We start from the raw sequence: 15,748 nt of genomic DNA on the forward strand, positions 1-15,748 counted from the left end.
CCCTTTTTGATTTTTTATGAGGATAGAGCAGAACTCCGTACAAGAGCAGAATTTCTTCCTAAGGTGGTATCGGGTTTTCATGTAAACCAACCCATTGTGGTCCCATCTTTCCAGAGTATAGCAGAAGGGGATGTTTCATTGGATGTCGTACGAGCTTTAAAGGCGTACGTACAGGTTACATCGTCCTTTCGGAAGTCAGATCATCTATTCGTACTTTATGATGGGCCAAAGAAGGGTTGGCCGGCATCTAAGCAGTCCCTGTCTAGATGGATTAGACTGGCTATTAGACAAGCGTACATTTCCAGTGGTAAAGAGGTTCCTTTACGGACAAGTGCGCATACCACTAGATCAGTGGGTGCTTCCTGGGCAGCTGCTAGAGGAGTCTCCACTGCCCAACTTTGCAGAGCGGCGACGTGGTCCTCAGCCCACACGTTCGCTAAATTTTATAAGTTCGATACCTTTGCGTCTGAAGAGGCTAACTTTGGGCGTTTGGTTCTGCAGGCAACAGACAGCACTCCCTCCCTGGGAAATAACTTTGGGACGTCCCCTAATGTCTAAGATGGAACTCCAGTGTCCCCTAGTGGATGAAAGAGAAAAGAGGATTTTGGTACTTACCGATAAATCCATTTCTCTGAATCCTCTAGGGGACACTGGACGCCCGCCTCTGTGCTGTCGGTTCTGCGGTGTAAATAGTTCTTGCTTATACAGTTTGTACAAACAACGTTGGTTGTCGGTTAGGATGTTCTTGGTTGCTGTTGACATGTTGCACGGTTCGGTTCCTTCGCCATAGGCTCTCATACGTGTCCTCATCTCTCGGTACAATTTCTAAAACTGAGGCATGAGGGGCGTGAAGGGGGAGGAGCCGGCTGTGCAGTCAATGCAAATTGTTTAGATTGTGCCACACCTCCGGTTCACAGCTTCACACCCCTAATGTCTAAGATGGAACTCCAGTGTCCCCTAGAGGATTCAGAGAAATGGATTTATCGGTAAGTACCAAAATCCTCTTTTCTGCTGGGTCAGTAATTATCCCTTCTTCCACAGACAGAAATCCTCAAACCATGTCCTGTTGGGAAAACATGAGGGTTGAGAATCCACTCGTCTAGGTCATAAAAATAGATGAGAACCCAATAAGTAAAAAAAAAGGAACAAACTTTTTGAATAATTTGTTAATCAAAATGAGCCAATGTTAAATGTATTTGTTGGAAAGAGTAATAAATTTGGGTGTGTCATTGGTAATGACAGTCAGGAGTGAATTTCAGTGGCTATGCATACAAGTTTGAAGACATGCCAGGTCTCGAACTAAAGAGATTGACAAAAACCCTCAGAAAAAGACGCTTTGATGGTCATCCGGCTGTTTGAGGTTATAAAACCATTTCTAAAGACTAGCCTTTGCCAATACACAGTCAGCATTTAGTGAAGAAATTGTAAAAACAATCGTTGCAAAAATCAGTCCATAGATCAGGGAAATCACAAAGATCACCACTGTAAGGTGCCAAAAATTTGCTGGCCGCTCTCGTACCTGTAAATGTCAGTGTTCACGAGTCGCTTATCGGGCAAACAATGAACAAGTATAGCGTGCATGGGAAGAATCCACTACTCTCCCAAAAAGGGCATTGCTGCCTATTTGCTAAAGACCAACTGAATGAGCCAGAAGACCACTTGAAGGATTTTTTTTATGAGTAGATTAGTGTAAAATAGAACTTTTTGACTTAAATGAGAAATTGTTTGGAAAAGAGCTACCACTTTATTCCACCATAAGTACCTGAACCATGAGACACGGTGGCAGTATCATGGTTTGGTGCTAATTTGCAGCAATGTGAAAAGGGTGGCTTTTGATCATTGATGGAGCGATGAATTCTGGCTGGTTCCTGCTGACCTGGTGACCCCCTCTAGAGACCTGGTTCTGAGTCTGACATTGTTGCCTCTGTCTTTTGCCGGTATTGATTCTGCAACTTTATGGATATACAACTGCAAGCTCTTTACTGGTGTACAGCAGTGAGTCTGAGCGTGCAAGGACTGAGACTCTGTCTTTAAATGCTCAAATACTGCTTGGTTCATCTTTAGAGTGCATCTGTCAGTGGACTCCAGTGTGAACAATTGTCTGTGTATGCAACCAGTTCACCGACTCGCCTGCGGCATTCCCATAACCCTTCCATGAAATGGACCATCTCAGTGCATCTGCACAGCCACCTCCCTCAATACATTTGCAAGACATTTCTGAGACCGTGCGTCTCAATCACAACTGCAACTCTGAGCACAGAGACTTTAGACGCAAGCGCACAAGAAAAAATAGACACTCAACTGCGTCCGACTCGTGCAATTTGTATTTGAAAATCATGACAATCATTTCCGGTCTTCTGGATTCCAGAGAGGTGACACTCATTCCATATATGATTTCATGATCACGTGGGAGATATTAGAATCCCATGGGTGTATTATCAACGTAGAAATAAAAAAGTACGCAGACTTGTTTTGGAATCTGCTGTTTGACCGCAAAATCAGAATATTTTTTCCCTAAGACAAGATACTCATTGCTCAAATTAAGAACATTCTATATTGCCTCACTCCAGTGTCCACATGAAGCTTGTATCAAAATTGACCTAGGACCCTATTCGGCATGGATTGCAGATTCTGCTAAAAAGCAGAATCTGCAGTCACTCCTGTAGCATGCTGGGTCCGCCCAGCATGCTAACTCTCTCCCTGCAGCTGTACCGCAATCCGATTGCAGCCGCAGGAATTGTGGACGACCCCCTGCAACCGCGGCTAGGCTGCTTATGCAGACGGTCCAGCGAAAATTGTCCAACCATGCCCCCGCCATGCCTGCCACTGTCAATCAAAGTGCGGTTGCATCTTTCCGAGCTGCGACCGCACTTTGATTGCATGCACACGGCGCATGCGCAGTTTGACGATCACTCTTGTGCGATTTTCTGTATATTGGGTAGCGACCTGAATGATGTCACTAGCAGTGATCGCGCTGAGCCAAAAAAAAAGTGGGTCCCAGGGACCCTTCACTTTTAAAAATTGGGGTCCTACCGGTCTTTTTCTGGGTCCCATCGGAATGAAGGTTCTTATTAATTTTAATCTTGTTTGGACACTACAAAAGTGTTGCAAGATGGGGGGATGGGGGTGACAGTGCTGCTGGGCTGTGTAGCATGCAGGACACCCTGCACCAGAGTTGTAACTAGACATTTTGGTGCCCTTAGGCAGAAAGTGAATTGGTGTTCCACCACTCAGACCCTAAAGCATAGGTAGTGCGCGCCGTAGGCGCGCTGCAAAATTTAGGGTGTGGCTTCATAGGGAAGGGGCGTGACCACATAATAGTGTCAATTCACATAACACCACACAGTAGTGCCGCTTATACACATTGCACCAGGTAGAACCTCCTATGCACACTGCGCCAGGTAGAGCACGTCATACACTTTGCACCAGGAACAGCACGTTATACATTTTGCACCACGTACAGCACGTCATACACTTTGCACCAGGAACAGCACGTCATACACTTTGCACCAGGAACAGCACGTCATACACTTTGCACCAGGTAGAACACGTTATACACATTGCGCCGGGTACAGCACGTTATACACTTTGCACCGGGTACAGCACGTTATACACTTTGCACCGGGTACAGCACGTTATACACTTTGCACCGGGTACAGCACGTTATACACTTTGCACCGGGTACAGCACGTTATACACTTTGCACCGGGTACAGCACGTTATACACTTTGCACCGGGTACAGCACGTTATACACTTTGCACCGGGTACAGCACGTTATACACTTTGCACCGGGTACAGCACGTTATACACTTTGCACCGGGTACAGCACGTTATACACTTTGCACCGGGTACAGCACGTTATACACTTTGCACCGGGTACAGCACGTTATACACTTTGCACCGGGTACAGCACGTTATACACTTTGCACCGGGTACAGCACGTTATACACTTTGCACCGGGTACAGCACGTTATACACTTTGCACCGGGTACAGCACGTTATACACTTTGCACCGGGTACAGCACTTTATACACTTTGCACCGGGTACAGCACGTTATACACTTTGCACCGGGTACAGCACGTTATACACTTTGCACCGGGTACAGCACGTTATACACTTTGCACCGGGTACAGCACTTACAAGTTGCAGCCATCACCTCAGACCCTCAGTCGTCGTCCCCAGATGCCACGGGAACCCCCCCCCCCCTTCCACAGCAAGCCCAGCCACCACCTGCTTGACTCACTGGCCACGGACTGCATTCAAAACATACTGATCTGCAGTAATCACCTCTTTTTTTGGACGAAAATGCAGTCAAGAGTTAACATAAGATAAACATTGCCTTTAAACCTTATACAATACACTATATACTAGCTTGAATGACACGATGATCTACAACCGCTGACACATGAGACCCGCTGCCTGGCCTCCTCCACACTGCCCCCATGTACTGTAATGCATGTACTGTCAGGGGAATGGCTGTTACCGGCCGGCACACACAAGGGAGACGCCACTGCCAGCACTGCCCTGACCATCCCGCCAAGCTGCTGACAAGGAGCGATCATCCCCTCACGCATCACTTTTCTATCACACAAGAGCACACACCCTCAGCCACCTGCTGTCCCGCCACCTACCGCTGCATCTTCCCCCGTCTTGATCCCAGCAAATGGCTTCCTCCGCTGGCTCCTGCGGATAACCGATGTGGCAGAGCTTCATGCCCGGCCGGAGTGGACAGCCCCCTGCCACATACGGCGGGCTGGATGTTACGGGTCCCGTGCAGAGCAGAGAGGGGAAGGCGGGAGATCACACGCTCCATGGTCTCCTCCCCTTCCTCTGCCATTGGAGAGTTAAAGTGACTGACAGCACAGGACAGCGCTGCTGATTGGTCAGAGCGCGTCCTGTGGGACCCTGCGGGTTTATTTTTTTGAGTCACCACTGTCAATTGTCGGGTAAAATACGCGCTATAGCGCGTATTTGCGAACACTGCACTAGTCTTATTCACTTGTCCAGCCAATTCATTAAGCAGTCTCCAAAGATGCATCTACTGTTTCTTGAGTAGCTCAGATTAGATAGCCTAAACCAGAGACATACAGTACCTTTTGCCATTTGTGATAAGCTGGGTTCTCTTCACGCTATGTTTCTCAGGCGGTCCCCCTGGCAGTGATATATGGCCAAAAGTTGTGCCCACCCTGTCAGATCTGTCCCTGTTGGAAGGAGGATGCTGGCCATCAGTTCCACCTTGAAACCTGGCCCACCCTACCACTGGAGGGAAGCACCATTACTGTGCTCACCAAACAGTAAGTGAGGTGCAGGATGGGGGGGGGGGGGGGGGGGGGAGAGAGTGTGTACGATGGGCGCTGCTTACCTGCTGTGGCAGCGTTTGGTTGCTGCGTCCCGGTTCACACGCATCCACACACCTCTCCCTCCGCCTGCCACATAATGCTGCCTGGTGAGAAAAAAATTATGGGGAGAACACTGGTAATGTATGCCAGCCTTTGAGGTTGGGCACAGTCACTGATGTCAGTTTCATGTTAGGTAGGCATCAGAAGCTGCGCTTTAAATTAATGAAATAAAAGAGCTGGGTAAAGTTCTATAGTCAGGAGACTCAAGCATTTGTTGCAGGGAAATACCATAAAGACTTGGTGGCGAAAATCAACCATCAGGGAGGAACAAAAGGTTTCCCTTAGCGAACGCAGAAACAAAGATCATCATTCGGTGAGTAGAACTAATCTTCCAGTATTGTCAGGATTGGTGTTCATTCGGGATGCAGTCAAAATCCCGGTGTTCAGAATACCAACGCCGGAATCCTGACCGCCAGAAAGGCGTCAGCGGCGCCAGTGCTATTCCCACTCATGGGTGCCGACGACACCCATAGAGGGGGAATAGAACCTGTGGCGCTCTCCTCGCTGCCGGCATTCTGGTGATCGGGATGCCGATTGCCAGCATCCCGTACCCAACGCGTTCATTCTATGGTTGGAGGACTGAGTGCTGATTGTGTGGATCAGTTGGATATTGGGTTGAGACTGTTCTCCGTAAAGCGCTGCAGAATGTTTGTGTGCTGTTTAAATAAGTGGTAAAATCATCTATCTCTCTTACAAGCAATTCACCAGAAGCGCAAACTACAACCTGTATTCATTACTCATATGGTTTCTACAACAATGTTTTAAATCTGTAAGATTCGATGTACGTGAGAGCAGTATTTTTGGACTTATGTTATATTTATCTTCTAAATATCCCTTAGGGGACTCTACGCATCCATCCTTTACGCTCTTGTGTAAATTCCTTCTCTTTGTTCCTTTCCTCTATTCTTTCTTGGTTCGAAAAATAACCATACCTTGCAGGGAGCGATATGGAAAAGGGAAAGAATATCAAACGTTGAATACAATTTTAAGTGCTGATCTTCTTTACCCCAACATCAATATACCCATGGATTCACAGAAGGGAATTTGACTTTTTCTTCCCATATTGCACGTTACAGCTTATTTTTTAGGCCAATGTACAACAGAATAATCTGTTGTGTGGCTAGGTGGGAGAGGGGATATAATAGAGGACGTTGCAGTTGTATGAATGCTTGCTATTACTTTTCTCATCATAGGACACATCCTGTTACTTAAGTTTAAATAGCTTGGATTGGCTTTGTGTAAATCTTTGAATTAAGAAATTCCTTGTACTGGTCTCCAGGTGCCTGGACTGCTTAAACCAAAGACTTTGGATTCACGCTCTGGTACAAAAGTGAGGCCACTGGCAGCGGCAAAGGCCAGCGGTTTGAGTAGCAGGGCAAGAACTTCACTCAACAATGAAAACAAGCCAGGTCTGCAATCCACCATCAATGACCTATGGAAAAACTTCAGCTTTAAAAAGTAAGAACTTTACAGGCTGCAATATGATATATCCTTTCATATCCCCCTCATCCGCATAGACCTACACTGTTCACGTTTTAATATTTTTTTTTATTTTTTTTATTGTTGCAGAAACTAAGGAGACTTCATCGAGCACATCTGATGCACGAAGACTGAAAGAAACAGCTGGTGACCAACATACTCATTCACTTCCGGCCATTGGTCGTTGTCTCTCTTTAGCGATACTATAGAGAACTTTTAGATCTATATACAGAAATTTCTGTATTTTTGGTAATGGTGGCTGAAGTCTTTTATTACACCATTTTAACCATATTAATTTACTACAATAAAATGTAACAGTCCACAAAATGTGACTGTATGAGATGCGCTTTTGAGGACACCTGGTATTGAGTGAAGTAGGAACCTAAATATCCCCCACCCATTTGAACAGTGGAAGAAACGGGATTTGTTAGTTTCATTGCTCAATTTTTTTTAATCTATGTTCATCCCAATGAAGATTGTATGCTGCCACAGATAGTGTAAGATTGGATTAATGCATCCTGTGAATCTGTGTAAAGATCACTGCACGTTTGGAGCATGCAAAGTGATGCTCACATGGAATGATTTAAATCAAGTAAAGAACTTGATGAAGCTGCTGGGCACTCCAAAAATGTGATGGAGTGGAAAAAAAAATATATATATTGCATACATTCCCATAGAATTTTATAAAATGAAAACATCTGCTTCTTATGGGTTGTGGCAGATTTTCTAGGTAACCTGCTGTCAAAAATAACCCATGCAGTTTGTTATTAAAGGACAACATTGATACTTGTGCTGAGACTGAATCCAGCCGTCCTGAAGTTAGTGACCTCCGAACAGTAGAATTATTCTTGTGTCAACTTCCTGGTGATGCCTTTCATGAAACTGGGAGGGTTATTACTGGGATAGCCATCAACAAATTCTGTGATGTCACAATGAGGTACTAGTGACAATAACGATTTTCATTTTTGTGTGTTTGGTGATAGGCGTATTTCTATATAACCGCTTCATCTCTGCTGTGGTGTAGAAAATCTGGTAGAAGTAGCCTACTACTCATAAGATCCAAACCAAACTCTCAGCAGGAGAGGGATGTTTAACTGATGAATTGCCTAGTGGCAGATTCAATTGTGTTCCACGCCACCTGCTGGCCATCTAAAGGAATGGGCATCTATCGGAAACGCCCATTAGCTGAGCGGTCAATTTTTTGTCTCGCAGCCGCAGGAGGTGAAAGAAAAATGTGTTAAAGTCCATCATTTTGGGCGCCCAGATCCAGACTTTGGCCGCCTATTCAAGCTCTGCGTGTCTGATCGGAGAAAAACAATTGAATAGCTCCGATAGACGTCCATTGCTATAGACCAGTGGTTCCCAAACTTGGTCCTCAAGTATCCCTAACAGTTCATGTTTTCCAGGTGTCCTATCAGTTGAACAGGTGTATTCATTACTCACTGACACATTTTAAAAGACCTGCAGGTGGAGCTAATTATTTATTTAAGTTGCAATCCTGTGAGGAGACCTGGAAAATATGAACTGTTGGGGGTACTTGAGGACCGAAGTTGAGAACCACTGGTATAGACACCTAACGGTGCACAGGAAACAAATGTATCACATTTTACTGTCACTTTTATGGAATGTTTCTACAGCGACTATCCATTTGTATAAATTTGTAGATAAACTGTAAAATATGTGCTGCTTTTTGTATATTCCATATGTAATAAAAAAATTTTTTTACTGTTGTGTTTACAATATCAGTGTGAAATGGGGTTGTAGTACATAAAATATGATAATGAATAAAAGCTATGCTGTAGCACCTCTTCATAGGCTCTGCCTCTTGCAGGGACTTTATTATAATAATCAGATTATTAAGAGGACAGCCTGGGTGGGTGGCGAAAAAAGGCATTAAAAAGAGACTCCATCTCAATTATTATTATAGGAGATAAAACATGGAGTGTGAAAAACATTTTTTTTTTATCCTTTTTTCCCCCAATGTTTTGCATATGTTTTTTTTACAGGCTATCTAATTAGGGTCTATATAATATAACCTTTCCTCCCGAAAACTACACGGGTTTTGTGAAACCAGCACCGTTTTCACTTGAAAACTGGTCTGTTTCCGGGAATTTGAATTTGCCTGCCTAAGGTAGATGAAACAAAATCCCCCATAACCGCAGCGACCAGCAGTGTCCCATGCCTGCTACAGCACGCTGGGACAGCATTGAGGGCGCCTGGAGCTGGCACTTAGTGCTGGGGCAGATCAGTGACCCGCATCCCCCGGCAGAGGTCATGTGAGCGAGGAGTTGGAAGTCAGCGCTGCACCGGGAGCCGTCGGGAACCGGCACTTGGCGCAGTACGAAAAACCCTGAAAAGCCAGCACGAGCTGCAGCTTATCAGGGCTAATAGGAAATCCCTGGGTGATTTCATAACCCGTGGTAATGTACCATAGGTAATTGGGTATCTCCCATAGTGTTCATGCTAGGCTGTTTTAGCACACTGAGCGATTTATACAGCCTGCATGCTGCCGTTCCCACCTGTGGCCAGGTGTGTCCCCCGGGTTGGAGTTGTTGATGTTTCAGATTGTAGTTGCATGCGCAGAGCATCTATTCACATTGTTGATAGAGCTTGGGGAAGCCCAGCACTTGCAGAGTGATGAATTGTGTTACAAGGACATGCCCCCTCCCTGACTGGCCACTCCCACCTTTAGGGAGCATGTGCAGAAAAGCCCTGCCCCCGTTCTGCCAGGAACAATAGAATGAATATGCTTCTAGAATAAAACCAAAACTAGGTGCTACACAACACTTTAACAGTGCCATTTACACACATTCTATAGCAGACATTCCCAACCTTAGTCCTCCAAGGTACACAAACAGTCCAGGTATTTTTGATACCCATTCTTGAGCACAGCTGACTTTATTAGTACATTAGTTATTTTGATTTAACCATCTGTGCTTAAGCCTGGATATCACTAAAACCTGCACTGCTGGTGTGCCTTGAGGACTGAGTTTGGAAATGTCTGTTCTAGAGCAAGGAGGTATGATAGACAGCAATCTGGAGCAGGTTCAAGTAATAGTGAGAAATTGTATTGCTCCATGCATTAAGTTCCACACCTTGCTACTTTACCAATTGTGCCAAGTTACTGTGAGTGCTGCAACCCTTTGTTTATTTTGATGCTACTGTTGGGTATTTTCCTGTGTGTTCTATAAAATCAAACTAAACACATTTTAGTGGAATCTGAGATATTTTATACATCTTCAAACTTTTACCCAAAAAAGCATTAGCATAGCACCATCATTGTTATGGCACCACATAACTCTTAACGGGCTGAACAGTCTACAAAAATGATAACTGATAAACTTAACCGTTTGAGGCATGAAGTTAGTGAGACCTGCTCATGAGATCTTACGTTCTAGCACTTTTTCCTAACCAAGGTCCTCAAGGCACACTAACAGTGCAGGTTTTGATGATATCCATGCAGATTGTTAAACACAAGCAAACCAGGTGCGTCATGTAGTCAAATATGGCGATCTTTAAAATCTGGATTGTTGGTGTGCCTGGAGGACCATGGTAGGGAAACATTAGAGGGAGAGACTAAAACAATTATATTGGTGGGATGGCAACTTGTTGCGAAAATAGATTTATTCATTTATTGTGGAATTGACTAGATTATAGAGTAAGTTAGTGTTTTACAATTGAAAGCTTAATAAGAGTCCGCTCATACTAAATAAAGTCATGGAGCAAGAAGTGAGAGAGAGGTTTACCTGCACTTTTGCTGCTCTGTGGTAAACTTGAAAACGGCTATGCATGACCAATCTTACTCTTCTTTCTTGTAAAACGGATTCCTAGTAGCCCCTTTACTCATATTCCATTGCACTTCATTCAGAGAACTTCCTTTTCTATCATGGAGTGTTCACCTACTTCATCACTCCCTGGTGGTCTAGTGGTTAGGATTCGGCGCTCTCACGGCCGCGGCCCTGGTTTGATTCCCGGTTAGGGAAAGGGAGGTCTTCTGACTGTTTTTGACGAAAACACAGACTTCTCAAACGTAAAAAAATCTTACACTTCAGAGCATCATTTCTCATATGAAATCGTCTTTAAGTAGACTTGAGAAGCTGTGAGTGGTCAAAACAGATAATGGAAATTGATAACAAAGGGTGAGATGTCTTTCTAAATGAATTTTTGCTACTAAAAGACTTGTGCTCTTGTAGAAAAGAGAATTTTGTCAGAACTATTCAGGCCATGTTTGATATCTGAATCATCAATGTCTTCTTTCGCACCAGTACAATTTATAATGGAGCCAGGAACTCTCAACATCTAGCTCCTCAAAATCATCTTTTCTCTGACGTCCTAAGTGGATGCTGGGGACTCCGTAAGGACCATGGGGAATAGCGGCTCCGCAGGAGACAGGGCACAAAAGTAAAAGCTTTAGGATCAGGTGGTGTGCACTGGCTCCTCCCCCTATGACCCTCCTCCAAGCCTCAGTTAGGTTTTTGTGCCCGGCCGAGAAGGGTGCAATCTAGGTGGCTCTCCTAAAGAGCTGCTTAGAGTAAAAGTTTTGTTAGGTTTTTTTATTTTCAATGAGTCCTGCTGGCAACAGGCTCACTGCAACGCGGGACTTAGGGGAGAAGAGGTGAACTCACCTGCGTGCAGGATGGATTGGCTTCTTAGGCTACTGGACACTAGCTCCAGAGGGACGATCACAGTACGGTACAGCCTGGATGGGTCACCGGAGCCGCGCCGCCGGCCCCCTTGCAGATGCTGAAGAAAGAAGAGGTCCAGAAATCGGCGGCTGAAGACTTCCCAGTCTTCTTAAGGTAGCGCACAGCACTGCAGCTGTGCGCCATTGCTCTCAAGCACACTTCACACCAACGGTCACTGAGGGTGCAGGGCGCTGGGGGGGGGGGCGCCCTGGGCAGCAATGAAAGTACCTATGCTGGCTAAAAATACATCACATATAGCCCCTGGGGCTATATGGATGTATTTAACCCCTGCCAGGAATCCAGAAAAAACGGGAGAAGAGCCTGCCGAAAAGGGGGCGGGGCCTATCTCCTCAGCACACAGCGCCATTTTTCCCCACACAGAGCTGCTGGTGGGAAGGCTCCCAGGCTCTCCCCTGCACTGCACTACAGAAACAGGGTTAAAACAGAGAGGGGGGGGGGGGGGGGCATTTTTGTGGCGATATTATAACATATTAAGATGCTATAAGGGAAAACACTTATATAAGGTTGTCCCTGTATAATTATAGCGTTTTGGTGTGTGCTGGCAAACTCTCCCTCTGTCTCCCCAAAGGGCTAGTGGGGTCCTGTCCTCTATCAGAGCATTCCCTGTGTGTGTGCTGTGTGTTGGTACGTGTGTGTCGACATGTATGAGGACGATGTTGGTGAGGAGGCGGAGCAATTGCCTGTAATGGTGATGTCACTCTCTAGGGAGTCGACACCAGAATGGATGGCTTATTTAGGGAATTACGTGATAATGTCAACACGCTGCAAGGTCGGTTGACGACATGAGACGGCCGGCAAACCAATTAGTACCTGTCCAGGCGTCTCAAACACCGTCAGGGGCTTTAAAACGCCCATTACCTCAGTCGGTCGACACGGACACTGACTCCAGTGTCGACGGTGAAGAAACAAACGTATTTTCCATTAGGGCCACACGTTACATGATAAGGGCAATGAAGGAGGTGTTACATATTTCTGATACTACAAGTACCACAAAAAAGGGTATTATGTGGGGTGTGAAAAAACTACCTGTAGTTTTTCCTGAATCAGATAAATTAAATGAAGTGTGTGATGATGCGTGGGTTTCCCCCGATAGAAAATTATTGGCGTTATACCCTTTCCCGCCAGAAGTTAGGGCGCGTTGGGAAACACCCCCTAGGGTGGATAAGGCGCTCACACGCTTATCAAAACAAGTGGCGTTACCGTCTCCAGATACGGCCGCCCTCAAGGAGCCAGCTGATAGGAGGCTGAAAAATATCCTAAAAAGTATATACACACAGACTGGTGTTATACTGCGAACAGCGATCGCCTCAGCCTGGATGTGCAGCGCTGGGGTGGCTTGGTCGGATTCCCTGACTGAAAATATTGATACCCTTGACAGGGACAGTATTTTATTGACTATAGAGCATTTAAAGGATGCATTTCTATATATGCGAGATGCACAGAGGGATATTTGCACTCTGGCATCAAGAGTAAGTGCGATGTCCATGTCTGCCAGAAGATGTTTATGGACACGACAGTGGTCAGGTGATGCAGATTCCAAACGGCACATGGAAGTATTGCCGTATAAAGGGGAGGAGTTATTTGGGGTCGGTCCATCGGACCTGGTGGCCACGGCAACAGCTGGAAAATCCACCTTGTTTACCCCAAGTCACATCTCAGCAGGAAAAGACACCGTCTTTTCAGCCTCAGTCCTTTCTTCCCCATAAGGGCAAGCGGGCAAAAGGCCAGTCATATCTGCCCAGGGGTAGAGGAAAGGGAAAAAGACTGCAGCAGGCAGCCCCTTCCCAGGAACAGAAGCCCTCCACCGCTTCTGTCAAGTCCTCAGCATGACGCTAGGGCCGTACAAGCGGACTCAGGTGCGGTGGGGGGTCGTCTCAAGAGTTTCAGCGCGCAGTGGGCTCACTCGCAAGTGGACCCCTGGATCCTACAAGTAGAATCCCAGGGGTACAGATTGTAAATTCGAGACGTCTCCCCCTCGCAGGTTCCTGAAGTCTGCTTTACCAACGTCTCCCTCCGACAGGGAGGCAGTATTGGAAACAATTCACAAGCTGTATTCCCAGCAGGTGATAATCAAAGTACCCCTCCTACAACAAGGAAAGGGGTATTATTCCACACTATTTGTGGTACTGAAGCCAGACGGCTCGGTAAGACTTATTCTAAATCTGAAATCTTTGAACACTTACATACAAAGGTTCAAATCAAGATGGAGTCACTCAGAGCAGTGATAGCGAACCAGGAAGAAAGGGACTATATGGTGTCCCTGGACATCAAGGATGCTTACCTCCATGTCCCAATTTGCCCTTCTCACCAAGGGTACCTCAGGTTCGTGGTACAGAACTGTCACTATCAGTTTCAGACGCTGCCGTTTGGATTGTCCACAGCACCCCGGGTCTTTACCAAGGTAATGGCCGAAATGATGATTCTTTTTCAAAGAAAAGGCGTCTTAATTATCCCTTACTTGGACGATCTCCTGATAAGGACAAAGTCCAGGGAACAGTTGGAGGTCGGAGTAACACTATCTCGGGTACTGCTACAACAGCACGGGTGGTTTCTAAATATTCCAAAATCGCAGCTGATCCCGACGACACGTCTGCTGTCCCTAGGGATGATTCTGGACACAGTCCAGAAAAAGGTGTTTCTCCCGGAGGAGAAAGCCGGGGAGTTATCCGAGCTAGTCAGGAACCTCCTAAAACCAGGAAAAGTGTCAGTGCATCATTGCACAAGGGTCCTGGGAAAAATGGTGGCTTCTTACGAAGCGATTCCATTCGGCAGATTTCACGCAAGAATTTTTCAGTGGGATCTGCTGGACGAATGGTCCGGATCGCATCTTCAGATGCATCAGCGGATAACCCTGTCTCCAAGGACAAGGGTGTCTCTTCTGTGGTGGCTGCAGAGTGCTCATCTACTAGAGGGCCGCAGATTCGGCATTTCAGGACCGGGTCCTGGTGACCACGGATGCCAGCCTGAGAGGCTGGGGAGCAGTCACGCAGGGAAGAAATTTCCAGGGAGTGTGGTCAAGTCTGGAGACTTTTCTCCACATAAATATACTGGAACTAAGGGCAATTTACAATGCTCTGAGCCTAGGAAGACCTCTGCTTCAAAGTCAACCGGTGCTGATCCAGTCGGACAACATCACGGCAGTCGCCCACGTAAACAGGGCGGCACAAGAAGCAGGAGGGCAATGGCAGCAAGGATTCTTCTCTGGGCGAAAAATCATGTGATAACACTGTCAGCGGTGTTCATTCTGGGAGTGGACAACTGGGAAGCAGACTTCCTCAGCAGGCACGACCTCCACCCGGGAGAGTGGGGACTTCATCTGGAAGTCTTCCACATGATTGTGAACCGTTGGGAAAGACCAAAGGTGGACATGATGGCGTCCCGTCTGAACAAAAAACTGGACAGGTATTGCGCCAGGTCAAGAGACCCTCAGGCAATAGCTGTGGACGCTCTGGTAACACTGTGGGTGTACCAGTCGGTGTATGTGTTCCCTCCTCTGCCTCTCATACCCAAGGTACTGAGAATTATAAGACGGAGAGGAGTAAGAACTATACTCGTGGTTCCGGATTGGCCAAGAAGGACTTGGTACCCGGAACTTCAAGAGATACTAAGAAGGGACTTGCTTCAGCAAGGATCATGTCTGTTCCAAGACTTACCGCGGCTGCGTTTGACGGCATGGCGGTTGAACGCCGGATCCTAAGGGAAAAAGGCATTCCGGAAGAGGTCATCCCTACCCTGGTCAGAGCCAGGAAGGAGGTGACCGCACAACATTATCACCGCATTTGGCGAAAATATGTTGCATGGTGTGAGGCCAGGAAGGCCCCCACGGAGGAATTTCAACTCGGTCGATTCCTGCATTTCCTGCAAACAGGAGTGTCTATGGGCCTCAAATTGGGGTCCATTAAGGTTCAAATTTCGGCCCTGTCGATTTTCTTCCAGAAAGAATTGGCTTCAGTTCCTGAAGTCCAGACGTTTGTCAAGGGAGTACTGCATATACAACCCCTTTTTGTGCCTCCAGTGGCACTGTGGGATCTAAACGTAGTTCTGGGATTCCTCAAATCACATTAGTTTAAACCGCTCAAATCTGTGAATTTGAAATATCTCACATGGAAAGTGACCATGCTGTTGGCCCTGGCCTCGGCCAGGCGAGTGTCAGAATTGGCGG

At 46.4% G+C, this 15,748-nt stretch overlaps 1 protein-coding gene across 1 annotated transcript in view; it reads left to right on the top strand.

Moving 5' to 3' along the window:
- Window positions 1-8,620, top strand: part of EXO1 (exonuclease 1) — a 50,987-nt gene extending 42,367 nt beyond the window's left edge. Inside the window, exons 12-13 of the mRNA XM_063938333.1 lie at window positions 6,681-6,859; window positions 6,971-8,620. Of these exons, the coding sequence (XP_063794403.1) occupies window positions 6,681-6,859; window positions 6,971-6,977 (186 nt within the window). The 3' untranslated portion in view covers window positions 6,978-8,620. The remainder of the gene's footprint in view (window positions 1-6,680; window positions 6,860-6,970) is intronic.
- The last annotated feature ends 7,128 nt before the right edge of the window (window positions 8,621-15,748 follow it).

This window comes from Pseudophryne corroboree, chromosome 8 (genome assembly GCF_028390025.1).
Source record: "Pseudophryne corroboree isolate aPseCor3 chromosome 8, aPseCor3.hap2, whole genome shotgun sequence".
NCBI classification, from domain to species: domain Eukaryota; kingdom Metazoa; phylum Chordata; class Amphibia; order Anura; family Myobatrachidae; genus Pseudophryne; species Pseudophryne corroboree.